Here is a 17880-nt window from a genome sequence, read left to right on the forward strand (position 1 = left end):
GCAGTCACACAATCAAACAATCACACAATCAAACAATCAAACAATCAAACAATCACACTATCACGCAGTCGCACAATCACGCAGTCACACAATCAAACAATCACACAATCACACAATCACACAGTCGCGCATTCACGCAGTCACACAATCAAACAATCACACAATCACACAGTCACACAATCAAACAATCACACAATCACACAGTCGCGCATTCACGCAGTCACACAATCAAACAATCACACAGTCACACAGTCACACAATCAAACAATCACACAGTCACACAGTCGCGCATTCACGCAGTCACACAATCACATACAACCGACAAACAAACTGAACAACAATGCTTGAGAAAACAGCTTCTTTAATATCCGGTTGCTACGTCCGAGGTGCCATGTGCTTGTGTACGTCATAGTTCACCATTTCTTGTGGCAACAGTTGGCGAGGATCCGTCGACCACGGAGTGGTTGTGTCGGACGCTGGTTGCCGTTGTCGGCGATGGAGAGGCCTGAGAAACGGGTTTCCATGGTTCTGATGTCTGCCAGCTGAAACATGATATAAGTTGCAGGTGGATCACTCGGGATCCATGGGGTTTTAGGCGTCCCGCGTTAGGATTTATACCACGAGACGGAGGGCTAACGAGTGACGCATTAAACCCTATGTACCCCGAGCGATCATACTACAACTAATTTATCGTAACGACATGACATCGTAAACGAATTAAAACAAATTCAATTTATAGAAAACAACCGTCGGATTGAGCTGAGGTTAACCTGTGCTATGTCACGTGACATTCACTGACTCGGAAAAAGCGTGCGGCTTTTTGCTTCAAATTGGGGTATTGGGGATTTATTCTGCCTCTTAGAAATCCACGTGCAACCTGAATTCTTCGTGGCAGGGTATAAGGGATTTCTTCTTCCGTTGAGAAATGTATTTCCCTCCAAGGCGGGGTACATATTATTTTACAAAGTGATGTGGACCTCATCACATCTCATCATTCTGACATGAAGGTATGATCAGATAGTTTACAAAGCGGTGATTCCAGGCACCAGCATCCTATGCTTAATGGAACGGGTGGAGACTTGGCTGCGTCATCCTACCCTGACAGCGTGGATTGTGGCTCTTAATATTAATCACTGGGTTGTCTTGTCCAGTCTCGATTATTTTCACTTTGCTGTAAAACAACTTTAAAATTGCAGCGGTATACAAAAATAAACAAATGACTAAAAACTCAAAGATGGGTACATATTTTCTGTTATGCTCTTCACTATCATTATCACACGATAACATCCCCATGTTTGGCACAAAAGCTGCAAAAAATCAGATTGTTATAATTTATGATTCATCGTGACCCGACGGCGCCTTTGCTTGCTGACCCGTGAAGATCCGGGGTAGAATAGGTCTTCAGCAACCCATTCTTGTCTCCCCCGGTGAAGATCCGGAGTAGAACAGGTCTTCAGCAACCCATGCTTGTCTCCCCCGGTGAAGATCCGGGGTAGAATAGGTCTTCAGCAACCCATGCTTGACGTGAAGATCCGGGGTAGCATAGGTCTTCAGCAACCCATTCTTGTCTCCCCCGGTGAAGATCCGGGGTAGAATAGGTCTTCACCAACCCACGCTTGCCGTAAAAGGCGACTATGCTTGTCGTAGGAGGCGACTAAAGGGAACGGGTGGGGAGGCTCGCTGACTTGGTTGATGCATGTCATCGTATCCCAATTGCGTTGATCGATGCTCATGATATCAATCACTCGATTGTCTGGTCCAGACTCGATTATTTCCAGACCGACGTCATATAACTGGAATATTGCCGAGTGCGGCGCAAAACAACACACCAACTTATGTTGCTAGCGTTATCAAGCACTTTTTACCAAGCCTGCATTCGACTATGCCTGCTGTAAAAACATGCTCCCGCCTTCACTGATAGTTGGACTGGCAGTCTCCATGAAGGACAGTAAAAGGCGGCTTTGACTGACATATTCACCAACGATGAACTGTCTCCTTTGGAGTCCGGGTTGAATCTACAGTGATCGGATCATTCAAACTCTTGCCCTCTTTCTTAATTCAAATCTGCGGTTCACATTCACCCTTTGCATAGCAGGACTAATAGAGTGGAGTCATTAACAGTTGTAAACACCTCACAGCAGGACTAATAGAGTGGAGTCATTAACAGTTGTAAACACCTCACAGCAGGACTAATAGAGTGGAGTCATTAACAGTTGTAAACACCTCACAGCAGGACTAATAGAGTGGAGTCATTAACAGTTGTAAACACCTCACAGCAGGACTAATAGAGTGGAGTCATAAACAGTTGTAAACACCTCACAGCAGGACTAATAGAGTGGAGTCATTAACAGTTGTATACACCTCACAGCAGGACTAATAGAGTGGAGTCATTAACAGTTGTAAACACCTCACAGCAGGACTAATAGTGTGGAGTCATTAACAGTTGTAAACACCTCACAGCAGGACTAATAGAGTGGAGTCATTAACAGTTGTAAACACCTCACAGCAGGACTAATAGAGTGGAGTCATTAACAGTTGTATACACCTCACAGCAGGACTAATAGAGTGGAGTCATTAACAGTTGTAAACACCTCACAGCAGGACTAATAGAGTGGAGTCATTAACAGTTGTAAACACCTCACAGCAGGACTAATAGAGTGGAGTCATTAACAGTTGTAAACACCTCACAGCAGGACTAATAGAGTGGAGTCATTAACAGTTGTATACACCTCACAGCAGGACTAATAGAGTGGAGTCATTAACAGTTGTAAACATCTCACAGCAGGACTAATAGAGTGGAGTCATTAACAGTTGTAAACACCTCACAGCAGGACTAATAGAGTGGAGTCATTAACAGTTGTATACACCTAACAGCAGGACTAATAGAGTGGAGTCATTAACAGTTGTATACACCTCACAGCAGGACTAACAGAGTGGAGTCATTAACAGTTGTAAACACCTCACAGCAGGACTAATAGAGTGGAGTCATTAACAGATGTAAACACCTCACTGCAGGACTAATAGAGTGGAGTCATTAACAGATGTAAACACCTCACTGCAGGACTAATAGAGTGGAGTCATTAACAGATGTAAACACCTCACAGCAGGACTAATAGAGTGGAGTCATTAACAGATGTAAACACCTCACTGCAGGACTAATAGAGTGGAGTCATTAACAGATGTAAACACCTCACAGCAGGACTAATAGAGCGGAGTCATTAACAGTTGTAAACACCTCACAGCAGGACTAATAGAGTGGAGTCATTAACAGTTGTAAACACCTCACTGCAGGACTAATAGAGTGGAGTCATTAACAGTTGTAAACACCTCACTGCAGGACTAATAGAGTGGAGTCATAAACAGATGTAAACACCTCACTGCAGGACTAATAGAGTGGAGTCATTAACAGTTGTAAACACCTCACTGCAGGACTAATAGAGTGGAGTCATTAACAGTTGTATACACCTCACAGCAGGACTAATAGAGTGGAGTCATTAACAGTTGTAAACATCTCACAGCAGGACTAATAGAGTGGAGTCATTAACAGTTGTAAACACCTCACAGCAGGACTAATAGAGTGGAGTCATTAACAGTTGTATACACCTAACAGCAGGACTAATAGAGTGGAGCCATTAACAGTTGTATACACCTCACAGCAGGACTAATAGAGTTGAGTCATTAACAGTTGTAAACACCTCACAGCAGGACTAATAGAGTGGAGTCATTAACAGATGTAAACACCTCACTGCAGGACTAATAGAGTGGAGTCATTAACAGATGTAAACACCTCACTGCAGGACTAATAGAGTGGAGTCATTAACAGATGTAAACACCTCACAGCAGGACTAATAGAGTGGAGTCATTAACAGATGTAAACACCTCACTGCAGGACTAATAGAGTGGAGTCATTAACAGATGTAAACACCTCACAGCAGGACTAATAGAGCGGAGTCATTAACAGTTGTAAACACATCACAGCAGGACTAATAGAGTGGAGTCATTAACAGTTGTATACACCTAACAGCAGGACTAATAGAGTGGAGTCATTAACAGATGTAAACACCTCACAGCAGGACTAATAGAGTGGAGTCATTAACAGTTGTAAACACCTCACAGCAGGACTAATAGAGTGGAGTCATTAACAGATGTAAACACCTCACTGCAGGACTACTAGAGTGGAGTCATAAACAGATGTAAACACCTCACTGCAGGACTAATAGAGAGGAGTCATTAACAGATGTAAACACCTCACAGCAGGACTAATAGAGTGGAGTCATTAACAGTTGTAAACACCTCACAGCAGGACTAATAGAGTGGAGTCATTAACAGATGTAAACACCTCACAGCAGGACTAATAGAGTGGAGTCATAAACAGATGTAAACACCTCACTGCAGGACTAATAGAGCGGAGTCATAAGCAGATGTAAACACCTCACTGCAGGACTAATAGAGTGGAGTCATTAACAGTTGTAAACACCTCACTGCAGGACTAATAGAGTGGAGTCATAAACAGATGTAAACACCTCACTGCAGGACTAATAGAGTGGAGTCATTAACAGTTGTAAACACCTCACTGCAGGACTAATAGAGTGGAGTCATAAACAGATGTAAACACCTCACAGCAGGACTAATAGAGTGGAGTCATTAACAGATGTAAACACCTCACTGCAGGACTAATAGAGCAGAGTCATTAACAGTTGTAAACACCTCACTGCAGGACTAATAGAGTGGAGTCATTAACAGTTGTAAACACCTCACAGCAGGACTAATAGAGTGGAGTCATTAACAGATGTAAACACCTCACTGCAGGACTACTAGAGTGGAGTCATAAACAGATGTAAACACCTCACTGCAGGACTAATAGAGAGGAGTCATTAACAGATGTAAACACCTCACAGCAGGACTAATAGAGTGGAGTCATTAACAGTTGTAAACACCTCACAGCAGGACTAATAGAGTGGAGTCATTAACAGATGTAAACACCTCACAGCAGGACTAATAGAGTGGAGTCATAAACAGATGTAAACACCTCACTGCAGGACTAATAGAGCGGAGTCATAAGCAGATGTAAACACCTCACTGCAGGACTAATAGAGTGGAGTCATTAACAGTTGTAAACACCTCACTGCAGGACTAATAGAGTGGAGTCATAAACAGATGTAAACACCTCACTGCAGGACTAATAGAGTGGAGTCATTAACAGTTGTAAACACCTCACTGCAGGACTAATAGAGTGGAGTCATAAACAGATGTAAACACCTCACAGCAGGACTAATAGAGTGGAGTCATTAACAGATGTAAACACCTCACTGCAGGACTAATAGAGCAGAGTCATTAACAGTTGTAAACACCTCACTGCAGGACTAATAGAGTGGAGTCATTAACAGTTGTAAACACCTCACTGCAGGACTTATAGAGTGGAGTCATTAACAGATGTAAACACCTCACTGCAGGACTAATAGAGTGGAGTCATTAACAGATGTAAACACCTCACAGCAGGACCAATAGAGTGGAGTCATTAACAGTTGTAAACACCTCACAGCAGGACTAATAGAGTGGAGTCATTAACAGATGTAAACACCTCACTGCAGGACTAATAGAGTGGAGTCATAAACAGATGTAAACACCTCACTGCAGGACTAATAGAGTGGAGTCATTAACAGATGTAAACACCTCACTGCAGGACTAATAGAGTGGGGTCATTAACAGATGTAAACACCTCACTGCAGGACTAATAGAGAGGAGTCATTAACAGATGTAAACACCTCACAGCAGGACTAATAGAGTGGAGTCATTAACAGTTGTAAACACCTCACAGCAGGACTAATAGAGTGGAGTCATTAACAGATGTAAACACCTCACTGCAGGACTAATAGAGTGGAGTCATAAACAGATGTAAACACCTCACAGCAGGACTAATAGAGTGGAGTCATAAACAGTTGTATACACCTCACTGCAGGACTAATAGAGTGGAGTCATTAACAGTTGTAAACACCTCACTGCAGGACTAATAGAGTGGAGTCATTAACAGTTGTATACACCTCACAGCAGGACTAATAGAGTGGAGTCATAAACAGTTGTATACACCTCACAGCAGGACTAATAGAGTGGAGTCATTAACAGTTGTAAACACCTCACTGCAGGACTAATAGAGTGGAGTCATAAACAGTTGTATACACCTCACAGCAGGACTAATAGAGTGGAGTCATTAACGGTTGTAAACACCTCACTGCAGGACTAATAGAGTGGAGTCATTAACAGTTGTATACACCTCACAGCAGGACTAATAGAGTGGAGTCATAAACAGTTGTATACACCTCACAGCAGGACTAATAGAGTGGAGTCATTAACAGTTGTAAACACCTCACTGCAGGACTAATAGAGTGGAGTCATAAACAGTTGTATACACCTCACAGCAGGACTAATAGAGTGGAGTCATTAACAGTTGTAAAGACCTCACTGCAGGACTAATAGAGTGGAGTCATTAACAGTTGTATACACCTCACAGCAGGACAAATAGAGTGGAGTCATAAACAGTTGTATACACCTCACAGCAGGACTAATAGAGTGGAGTCATTAACAGTTGTAAACACCTCACTGCAGGACTAATAGAGTGGAGTCATAAACAATTGTATACACCTCACAGCAGGACTAATAGAGTGGAGTCATTAACAGTTGTAAACACCTCACTGCAGGACTAATAGAGTGGAGATAATTGATGTGTTTGATTAATTACTGTAGAATTAATGTTGTATATTGTTTGCACAGATTTTGGGTACGCTTGATACATCTGTCTTGGCGGAGCTTAGTGAACACCGTGTGCACCCTAGTGACATACACCGGGTAGGAATAATGATATTTTGCATTCTCCTATATGCTTATGTGATACTGAGTATCTCATCTATTTCATTTGACATGCGTATTGCATTAAGACTTCTGTGTCTGTACCATATATATTTAATTTGATTGTATGAGTTAATCAATTAGTTGTCGCCCCTTGTTGTATTGTCATATAATCTGTCATTACAATTTCACCGAATTTGTGTAATGGACTGTTTTGAAGCCTCGCGTATATTGTATAACGCTGTATTTATTGAATGATATATTGTGTCAGGGTGTGTAATCAGACACCGGGAATAAAGGTTCTCACCCCGTAACCAGTGTCTTGGACCTTTGTTTACTTCACACTAAATCGGTTACTTTAAGTTAATCAAAGGCAAAGGTTCTTGTAACATACACTCAATCAAAGATAACTGGTCTGGGTAACCCTCAACCTGTTTCAGGGCTATCCTCAATATTACACCTCCATACAGGTTTTGGAAGGTTAGCCTGAATAATGCGCCTTCACGCACCTATCCTTCTTTGGTCTTATATTGAGTTACCGTCACCCCCTGTACTCACCTGTCTCCGGGTTATCCTCAACCCCTGTACTCACCTGTCTCCCGGTTATCCTCAACCCCTGTATTCACCTATCTCCGGGTTATCCTCAACCCCTGTACTCACCTGTCTCCGGGTTATCCTCAACCCCTGTACTCACCTATCTCCGGGTTACCCTCAACCCCTGTACTCACCTTTCTCCAGGTTATCCTCATCCCCTGTACTCACCTTTCTCCGAGTTATCCTCATCCCCTGTTTCACCTGTCTCCGGGTTGTCCTCATCCCCTGTACTCTACTATCTCCGGGTTATCCTCAATCCCTGTACTCACCTTTCTCCGGGTTATCCTCAACCCCTGTACTCACCTTTCTCCGGGTTATCCTCATCCCCTGTACTCACCTTTCTCCGAGTTATCCTCATCCCCTGTACACACCTATCTCCGGGTAATCCTCTACGTTAAACCTGTACTCACCTGTCTCCAGGTAATCCTCAACGTTACACCTGTACTTACCCGTCTCCGGGTTATCCACAACGTTACCCCTGTACTCACCTTTCTCCGGATCATCCCCAATGTTACACCTGTACTCACCTGTCTCCGGTTTATCCTCAACATTACACCTGTATTCACCTTTCTCCGGGTTATCCTCAACCCCTGTATTCACCTTTCTCCGGGTTATCCTCAACCCCTGGACTCACCTTTCTCCGGGTTATCCTGAACCCCTGTACTCACCTGTCTCTGAGTTATCCTCAACGTTACCCCTGTATTCACCTTTCTCCGGGTTATCCTCAACCCCTGTACTCACCTTTCTCCGGGTTATCCTCAACCCCTGGACTCACCTGTCTCCGGGTTATCCTCAAACCCTGTACTCACCTGTCTCCGGGTTATCTTCATCCCCTGTACTCACCTTTCTCCGGGTTATCCTCAACCCCTGTACTCACCTGTCTCCGGGTTATCCTCATCCCCTGTACTCACCTTTCTTCGGGTTATCCTCAACCCCTGTATTCACTTGTCTCCGGGTGATCCTGAACCCCTGTACTCACCTGTCTCCGAGTTATCCTCAACGTTACCACTGTATTCACCTTTCTCCGGGTTATCCTCAACCCCTGTATTCACCTCTCTCCGGGTTATCCTCAACCCCTGTACTCACTTTTCTCCGGTTATCCTCAACCCCTGGACTCACCTGTCTCCGGGTTATCCTCAAACCCTGTACTCACCTGTCTCCGGGTTATCCTCATCCCCTCTACTCACCTTTCTCCGGGTTATCCTCAACCCCTGTACTCACCTTTCTCCGGGTTATCCTCATCCCCTGTACTCACCTTTCTCCGGGTTATCCTCAACCCCTGTACTCACCTTTCTCCGGGTTATCCTCATCACCTGTACACACCTATCTCCGGGTAATCCTCTACCTTAAACCTGTACTCGACTATCTCAAGGTAATCTTCAACGTTACACCTGTACTCACCTGTCTCCGGGTTATCCTCAAACCCTGTACTCACCTGTCTCCGGGTTATCCTCATCCCCTGTACTCACCTGTCTCCGGGTTATCCTCAACCCCTGTACTCACCTGTCTCCGGGTTATCCTCATCCCCTGTACTCACCTTTCTCCGGGTTATCCTCAACCCCTGTACTCACCTTTCTCCGGGTTATCCTCATCACCTGTACACACCTATCTCAGGGTAATCCTCTACGTTAAACCTGTACTCGACTATCTCAAGGTAATCCTCAACGTTACACCTGTACTCACCTGTCTCCGGGTTATCCTCAAACCCTGTACTCACCTGTCTCCGGGTTATCCTCATCCCCTGTACTCACCTTTCTCCAGGTTATCCTCAACCCCTGTACTCACCTGTCTCCGGGTTATCCTCATCCCCTGTATTCACCTTTCTCCGGTTTATCCTCAACCCCTGTATTCACCTTTCTCTGGGTTATCCTCATCCCCTGTACTCACCTTTCTCCGGGTTATCCTCATCCCCTCTACTCACCTGTCTCCGGGTTACCATCAACCTCTGTACTCACCTTTCTCCGGGTTATCCTCAACGTTACCCCTGTATTCACCTTTCTCCAGGATATACTCAACCCCTGTATTCACATTTCTCTCGGTTATCCTCATCCCCTGTTTTCACCTGTCTCAGGGTTAGCCTAAATGTTACCCCTGTATTCACCTGTCTCGGGGTAATCCTCAGCCCCTGTGCTCACCTGTCTCCGGGTTATCCTCATCCCCTGTACTCACCTGTCTACGGTTTACCCTCAACCCCTGTACCCACCTGTCTCCGGGTTATCCTCATCCCCTGTACTCACATGTCTCCGGATTGTCCTCAACCCCTGTACCCACCTGTCTCTGGGTTATCCTCATCCCCTGTACTCACCTATCTCCGGGTTACCCTCAACCCCTGTATTCACCTGTCTCCGGGTTATCCTCATCCCCTGTAATCACCTTTCTCTGGGTTATCCTCATCCCCTGTATTCACCTGTCTCTGGGTTATCCTGAACCCCTGTACTCACCTGTCTCCAGGTTATCGTCATCATTACCCCTGTATTCACCTTTGTGCGGGTTATTCTCAACCCCTGTTCTCACCTTTCTCCGGGTTATCCTCATCCCCTGTACTCGCCTTTCTCCGGATTATCATCAACGTTACCCCTGTATTCACCTGTCTCCGGGTTACCCTCAACCCCTGTATTCACGTGTCTCCGGGTTATCCTCATCCCCTGTAATCACCTGTCTCTGGGTTATCCTCATCCCCTATATTCACCTGTTTCCGGGTTATCCTCATCCCCTGTATTCACCTGTCTCCGGTTATCCTCATCCCCTCTACTCACCTGTCTCAGAGGTATCCTCATCCCCTGTATTCACCTGTCTCTGGGTTATCCTCATCCCCTGTATTCACCTGTTTCCGGTTTATCCTCATCCCCTGTTCTCAACTGTCTCCGGGTTATCCTCAACCCCTGTACTCACCTGTCTCCAGGTTATCCTCAATCCCTGTACTCACCTGTCTCCAGGTTATCCTCAACATCTGTACTCACCTTTCTCCGTGTTATTCTCATCCCCTGTACTCACCTTTCTCCGGGTTATCCTCATCCCCTGTGATCACCTATCTCCGGGTTATCCTCATCCCCTGTACTCACCTGTCTCCGGGTTATCCTCATCCCCTGTACTCACCTGTCTCCGGGTTATCCTCATCCCCTGTACTCACCTGTCTCCGGGTTATCCTCATCCCCTGTACTCACCTGTCTCCGGGTTATCCTCATCCCCTGTACTCACCTTTCTCCGCGTTATCCTCAATCCCTGTACTCACCTTTCTCCGGGTTATCCTCATCCCCTGTACTCAACTTTCTCCGCGTTATCCTCATCACCTGTACACACCTATCTGCGGGTAATCCTCTACATTAAACCTGTTCTCACCTGTCTCCAGGTAATCCTCAACGTTACACCTGTATTCACCTGTCTCCGGTTTATCCTCAACGTTACACCTGTACTCACCTGTCTCCGGGTTATCCTCAACGTTACCCCTGTACTCACCTTTATCCGGATAATCCCCAATGTAACATCTGTACTCACCTGTCTCAGGGTTATCCTCAACGTTACACCTGTATTCACATTTCTCCGGGTTATCCTCAACCCCTGTATTCACCTGTCTCCGGGTTATCCTCAACGTTACCCCTGTATTCACTTTTCTCCGGGTTATCCTCAACCCCTGTATTCACCTGTCTCCTGGTTATACTCAACCCCTGTACTCACCTTTCTCTGGATTATCATCAACGTTACCCCTGTATTCACCTTTCTCCGGGATATCCACAACCCCTGTATTCACCTTTTTCTCGGTTATCCTCATCCCCTATATTCACCTGTCTCAGGGTTATCCTCAACGTTACAACTGTATTCACCTGTCTCCGGGTAATCCTTATCCCCTGTGCTCACCTGTCTCCGGGTTATCCTCATCCCCTGTACTCACCTGTCTACGGGTTACCCTCAACCCCTGTACTCTCCTGTCTCAGGGGTATCCTCATCCCCTGTATTCACCTTTCTCCGGGTTATCCTCATCCCCTGTACTCACCTTTCTCCGAGTTATCCTCATCACCTGTACACATCTATCTCCGGGTAATCCTCAACCCCTGTACTCACATGTCTCCGGATTATCCTCAACCCCTCTACTCACCTGTCTCCGGGTTATCCTCATCCCCTCTACTCACCTCTCTCCGAGGTATCCTCATACCCTGTATTCACCTTTCTCTGGGTTATCCTCATCCCCTGTATTCACCTGTCTCTGGGTTATCCTCTTCCCCTGTATTCACCTGTTTCCGGGTTATCCTCATCCCCTGTTCTCACCTGTCTCCGGGTTATCCTCTATCCCTGTACTCACCTTTCTCCGGGTTATCCTCAACCCCTGTACTCACCTTTCACCGTGTTATCCTCATCCCCTGTACTCACCTTTCTCCGGGTTATCCTCAACCCCTGTATTCACCTTTTTCTCGGTTATCCTCATCCCCTGTATTCACCTGTCTCAAGGTTATCCTCAACGTTACCCCTGTATTCACCTGTCTTCGGGTAATCCTTATCCCCTGTACTAACCTGTCTACGGGTTATCCTCATCCCCTGTACTCACCTCTCTACGGGTAACCCTCAACCCCTGTACTCACCTGTCTCCGGGTTATCCTCATCCCATGTACTCACCTATCTCCGGGTTATCCTCAACCCCTGTATTCACCTTTCTCTGGGTTATCCTCATCCCCTGTATTCACCTGTCTCTGGGTTATCCTCATCCCATGTACTTACCTATCTCCGGGTTATCCTCAACCCCTGTATTCACCTTTCTCTGGGTTATCTTCATCCCCTGTACTCACCTGTCTCCGGGTTATCCTCATCCCATGTATTCACCTTTCTCTGGGTTATCCTCATCCCCTGTATTCACCTTTCTCTGGGTTATCCTCATCCCCTGTATTCACCTGTCTCTGGGTTATCCTCAACCCCTGTTCTCAGCTGTCTCCGGGTTATCCTCATCCCCTCTACTCACATGTCTCCGAGGTATCCTCATCCCCTGTATTCACCTTTCTCTGGGTTATCCTCATCCCCTGTATTCACCTGTCTCTGGGTTATGCTCATCCCCTGTATTCACCTGTTTCCGGGTTATCCTCAACCCCTGTACTCACCTGTCTCCAGGTTATCCTCTATCCCTGTACTCACCTTCCTCTGGGTTATCCTCAACTCCTGTACTCACCTTTCTCCGGCTTATCCTCATCCCCTGGATTCACCTGTCTCTGGGTTATGCTCATCCCCTGTATTCACCTGTTTCCGGGTTATCCTCATCCCCTGTATCCACCTTTCTCTGGGTTATCCTCATCCCCTGTATTCACCTGTCTCTGGGTTATGCTCATCCCCTGTATTCACCTGTCTCTGGGTTATCCTCATCCCCTGTATTCACCTGTCTCTGGGTTATGCTCATCCTCTGTATTCACCTGTCTCTGGGTTATGCTCATCCCCTGTATTCACCTTTCTCTGGGTTATCCTCATCCCCTGTATTCACCTGTCTCTGGGTTATGCTCATCCCCTGTATTCACCTTTCTCTGGGTTAACCTCATCCCCTGTATTGACCTGTCTCTGGGTTATGCTCATCCCCTGTATTCACCTGTCTCTGGGTTATCCTCATCCCCTGTATTCACCTTTCTCTGGGTTATCCTCATCCCCTGTATTCACCTGTCTCTGGGTTATGCTCATCCCCTGTATTCACCTGTTTCCGGGTTATCCTCATCCCCTGTACTCACCTGTGTCCGGGTTATCCTCAACCCCTGTACTCACCTTTCTCCGAGGTTTCCTCATCCCCTGTATTCACCTTTCTCTGGGTTATCCTCATCCCCTGTACTTACCTGTCTCCGGGTAATCCTCTACGTTAAACCTGTACTCACCTGTCTCCAGGTAATCCTCAACGTTACACCTGTACTCACCTGTCTCCGGTTTATCCTCAACGTTACACCTTTACTCATCTGTCTCCGGCTTATCCTCAACGTTACACCTGTACTCACCTTTCCCCGGATAATCCCCAATGTTACACCTGTACTCACCTGTCTCAGGGTTATCCTCAACGTTACCCCTGTATTCACTTGTCTCCGGGTTATCCTGAACCCCTGTACTCACCTGTCTCTGGGTTATCCTCAACGTTACCCCTGTATTCACCTTTCTCCGTGTTATTCTCAACCCCTGTATTCACCTGTCTCCGAGTTATTCTCAACCCCTGTACTCACCAGTCTCCGGGTTATCCTCAACCCCTGTACTCACCTTTCTCCGGGGTTATCCTCATCCCCTGTACTCACCTGTCTCCCGGTTATCCTCAACCCCTGCACTCACCTTTCTCCGGGTTATCCTCAACCCCTGTACTCACCTGTCTCCGCATTATCCTCATCCCCTGTATTCACCTGTTTCAGGGTTATCCTCATCCCCTGTTCTCACCTGTCTCCGGGTTATCCTCAACCCCTGTACTCACCTGTCTCCGGGTTATCCTCATCCCCTGTTTTCACCTGTCTCCGGGTTATCCTCATCCCCTGTGCTCACCTGTCTCCGGGTTATCCTCATCCCCTGTACTCACCTGTCTCCGGGTTACCCTCAACCTCTCTACTCACCTGTCACAGGGTTATCCTCAACCCTTGTACTCACCTTTCTCCGGGTTATCTTCATCCCCTGTACTCAACTGTCTCTGGGTTATCCTCAACCTCTCTACTCACCTTTCTCCGGGTTATCCTCATCACCTGTACACACCTATCTCCGGGTTATCCTCAACCCCTGTACTCACCTTTCTCCGGGTTATCCTCATCACCTGTACACACCTATCTCCGTGTAATCCTCTACGTTAAACCTGTACTTGCCTGTCTCCAGGTAATGCTCAACGTTACACCTGTACTCACCTGTCTCCAGTTTATCCTCAACGTTACACCTTTACTCACCTGTCTTCGGGTTATCCTCAACGTTACCCCTGTACTCACCTTTCTCCGGATAATCCCCAATGTTACACCTGTACTCACCTGTCTCCGGGTAATCCTCAACGTTACACCTGTATTCACCTTTCTCCAGGTTATGCTCAACCCCTGTATTCACCTGTCTCCGGGTTATCCTGAACCCCTGTACTCACCTGTCTCCGGATTATCCTCATCGTTACCCATGTATTCACCTTTCTGCGGGTTATTCTCAACCCCTGTTCTCACCTTTCTCCGGGTTATCCTCATCCCCTGTACTCACCTTTCTCCGGATTATCATCAACGTTACCCCTGTATTCACCTTTCTCCGGGTTATCCTCAACCTCTCTACTCACCTTTCTCCTGGTTATCCTCATCCCCTGTACTCACCTTTCTCCGGGTTATCCTCATCCCCTGTACTCACCTTTCTCCGGGTTATCCTCAACGTTACACCTGTATTCACCTTTCTCCGGGTTATCCTCAACCCCTGTATTCACCTTTCTCCGGGTTAACCTCATCCCCTGTATTGACCTGTCTCTGGGTTATGCTCATCCCCTGTATTCACCTGTCTCTGGGTTATCCTCATCCCCTGTATTCACCTTTCTCTGGGTTATCCTCATCCCCTGTATTCACCTGTCTCTGGGTTATGCTCATCCCCTGTATTCACCTGTTTCCGGGTTATCCTCATCCCCTGTACTCACCTGTGTCCGGGTTATCCTCAACCCCTGTACTCACCTTTCTCCGAGGTTTCCTCATCCCCTGTATTCACCTTTCTCTGGGTTATCCTCATCCCCTGTACTTACCTGTCTCCGGGTAATCCTCTACGTTAAACCTGTACTCACCTGTCTCCAGGTAATCCTCAACGTTACACCTGTACTCACCTGTCTCCGGTTTATCCTCAACGTTACACCTTTACTCATCTGTCTCCGGCTTATCCTCAACGTTACACCTGTACTCACCTTTCCCCGGATAATCCCCAATGTTACACCTGTACTCACCTGTCTCAGGGTTATCCTCAACGTTACCCCTGTATTCACTTGTCTCCGGGTTATCCTGAACCCCTGTACTCACCTGTCTCTGGGTTATCCTCAACGTTACCCCTGTATTCACCTTTCTCCGTGTTATTCTCAACCCCTGTATTCACCTGTCTCCGAGTTATTCTCAACCCCTGTACTCACCAGTCTCCGGGTTATCCTCAACCCCTGTACTCACCTTTCTCCGGGGTTATCCTCATCCCCTGTACTCACCTGTCTCCCGGTTATCCTCAACCCCTGCACTCACCTTTCTCCGGGTTATCCTCAACCCCTGTACTCACCTGTCTCCGCATTATCCTCATCCCCTGTATTCACCTGTTTCAGGGTTATCCTCATCCCCTGTTCTCACCTGTCTCCGGGTTATCCTCAACCCCTGTACTCACCTGTCTCCGGGTTATCCTCATCCCCTGTTTTCACCTGTCTCCGGGTTATCCTCATCCCCTGTGCTCACCTGTCTCCGGGTTATCCTCATCCCCTGTACTCACCTGTCTCCGGGTTACCCTCAACCTCTCTACTCACCTGTCACAGGGTTATCCTCAACCCTTGTACTCACCTTTCTCCGGGTTATCTTCATCCCCTGTACTCAACTGTCTCTGGGTTATCCTCAACCTCTCTACTCACCTTTCTCCGGGTTATCCTCATCACCTGTACACACCTATCTCCGGGTTATCCTCAACCCCTGTACTCACCTTTCTCCGGGTTATCCTCATCACCTGTACACACCTATCTCCGTGTAATCCTCTACGTTAAACCTGTACTTGCCTGTCTCCAGGTAATGCTCAACGTTACACCTGTACTCACCTGTCTCCAGTTTATCCTCAACGTTACACCTTTACTCACCTGTCTTCGGGTTATCCTCAACGTTACCCCTGTACTCACCTTTCTCCGGATAATCCCCAATGTTACACCTGTACTCACCTGTCTCCGGGTAATCCTCAACGTTACACCTGTATTCACCTTTCTCCAGGTTATGCTCAACCCCTGTATTCACCTGTCTCCGGGTTATCCTGAACCCCTGTACTCACCTGTCTCCGGATTATCCTCATCGTTACCCATGTATTCACCTTTCTGCGGGTTATTCTCAACCCCTGTTCTCACCTTTCTCCGGGTTATCCTCATCCCCTGTACTCACCTTTCTCCGGATTATCATCAACGTTACCCCTGTATTCACCTTTCTCCGGGTTATCCTCAACCTCTCTACTCACCTTTCTCCTGGTTATCCTCATCCCCTGTACTCACCTTTCTCCGGGTTATCCTCATCCCCTGTACTCACCTTTCTCCGGGTTATCCTCAACGTTACACCTGTATTCACCTTTCTCCGGGTTATCCTCAACCCCTGTATTCACCTTTCTCCGGGTTATCTTCAACTCCTGTGCTCACCTGTCTCCTGGTTATCCTCAACCCCTGTGCTCACCTTTCTCCGGATTATCATCAACGTTACCCCTGTATTCACCTTTCTCCGGGTCATCTTCAACTCCTGTGCTCACCTGTCTCCTGGTTATCCTCAACCCCTGTGCTCACCTTTCTCCGGGTTATCCTCAACCCCTGTACTCACCTTTCTCCGGGTTATCCTCAACCCCTGTACTCACCTTTCTCCGGGTTATCTTCAACTCCTGTGCTCACCTGTCTCCTGGTTATCCTCAACCCCTGTGCTCACCTTTCTCCGGGTTATCCTCAACGTTACACCTGTACTCACCTGTCTCCGGGTTATCCTCAACGTTACACCTGTACTCACCTGTCTCCGGGTTATCCTCAACGTTACACCTGTACTCACCTGTCTCCGGGTTATCCTCAACGTTACACCTGTACTCACCTGTCTCCGGGTTATCCTCAACGGCTGCATCATCACCTGCCACAGGACGCTCTCAGACAAAGTGGGCGTTGTCAGAGAACCGTATAAGTAGTAAAAGTCACGTGATGAGGGAAGTAATTGGTCTGGGTTAAAGGTCACGTTTGAGCCACCTGAAATGAATTCAGTAACTTTCTGAGTGATTCACTTTTATGAATTAATAATATTACCCCGTCATTCATGCTACGTGCATTAAGTTAAAATGTTATTATGCCAGACGCCTTCATGTTTTCGTGCAGACGAGTCAATATTCATCACGTGACGTTCAATATTGATGATGTGACGAGTCAATATTTGAGATCAATGTCAGTCACATGATTTGGAGTCTACATTGAAAAGTATTGTTTCGTCACGTGGTACGGATCAACCAATGGAATTGCAGGATTCAAAATATCAAATGTAATTTCCTAATATTGGATATTTACCATCCCCCAAAACAGTCGTGGGATAACTTTTATTCTACCATGACTGTGAAGAACGCTTAAGTCAGATTGACCAATGTAAGAGTAAAAGCAATTTTTAGTGATAATTGTTGCATTAAAGTCCCCCATTTCACACCATACAGTGACTCCTTGTAAACCCTCACTGTGTCAGGAAGTATACAGTGATGGCAGATAAATTCAAGCTGAAGAGATCAACTAATACCTAAATAAACACTGACTTAACTTACTTTTGGATTAAA

At 46.6% G+C, this 17880-nt stretch overlaps 1 protein-coding gene across 1 annotated transcript in view; it reads right to left on the reverse strand.

The window, feature by feature from the left end:
- Nucleotides 1-344: 344 nt before the first annotated feature.
- Nucleotides 345-17880, reverse strand: part of LOC124128139 (carbonic anhydrase 13-like) — a 51729-nt gene continuing 34193 nt past the window's right edge. Inside the window, exons 7-8 of the mRNA XM_048391862.1 lie at nt 17163-17311; nt 345-542 (exon numbers count right to left, since the gene is read on the reverse strand). Of these exons, the coding sequence (XP_048247819.1) occupies nt 414-542; nt 17163-17311 (278 nt within the window). The 3' untranslated portion in view covers nt 345-413. The remainder of the gene's footprint in view (nt 543-17162; nt 17312-17880) is intronic.

Source organism: Haliotis rufescens, unplaced genomic scaffold (genome assembly GCF_023055435.1).
Source record: "Haliotis rufescens isolate VD_foot unplaced genomic scaffold, xgHalRufe1.0.p SCAF_10, whole genome shotgun sequence".
Classification (NCBI taxonomy): Eukaryota; Metazoa; Mollusca; class Gastropoda; order Lepetellida; family Haliotidae; genus Haliotis; species Haliotis rufescens.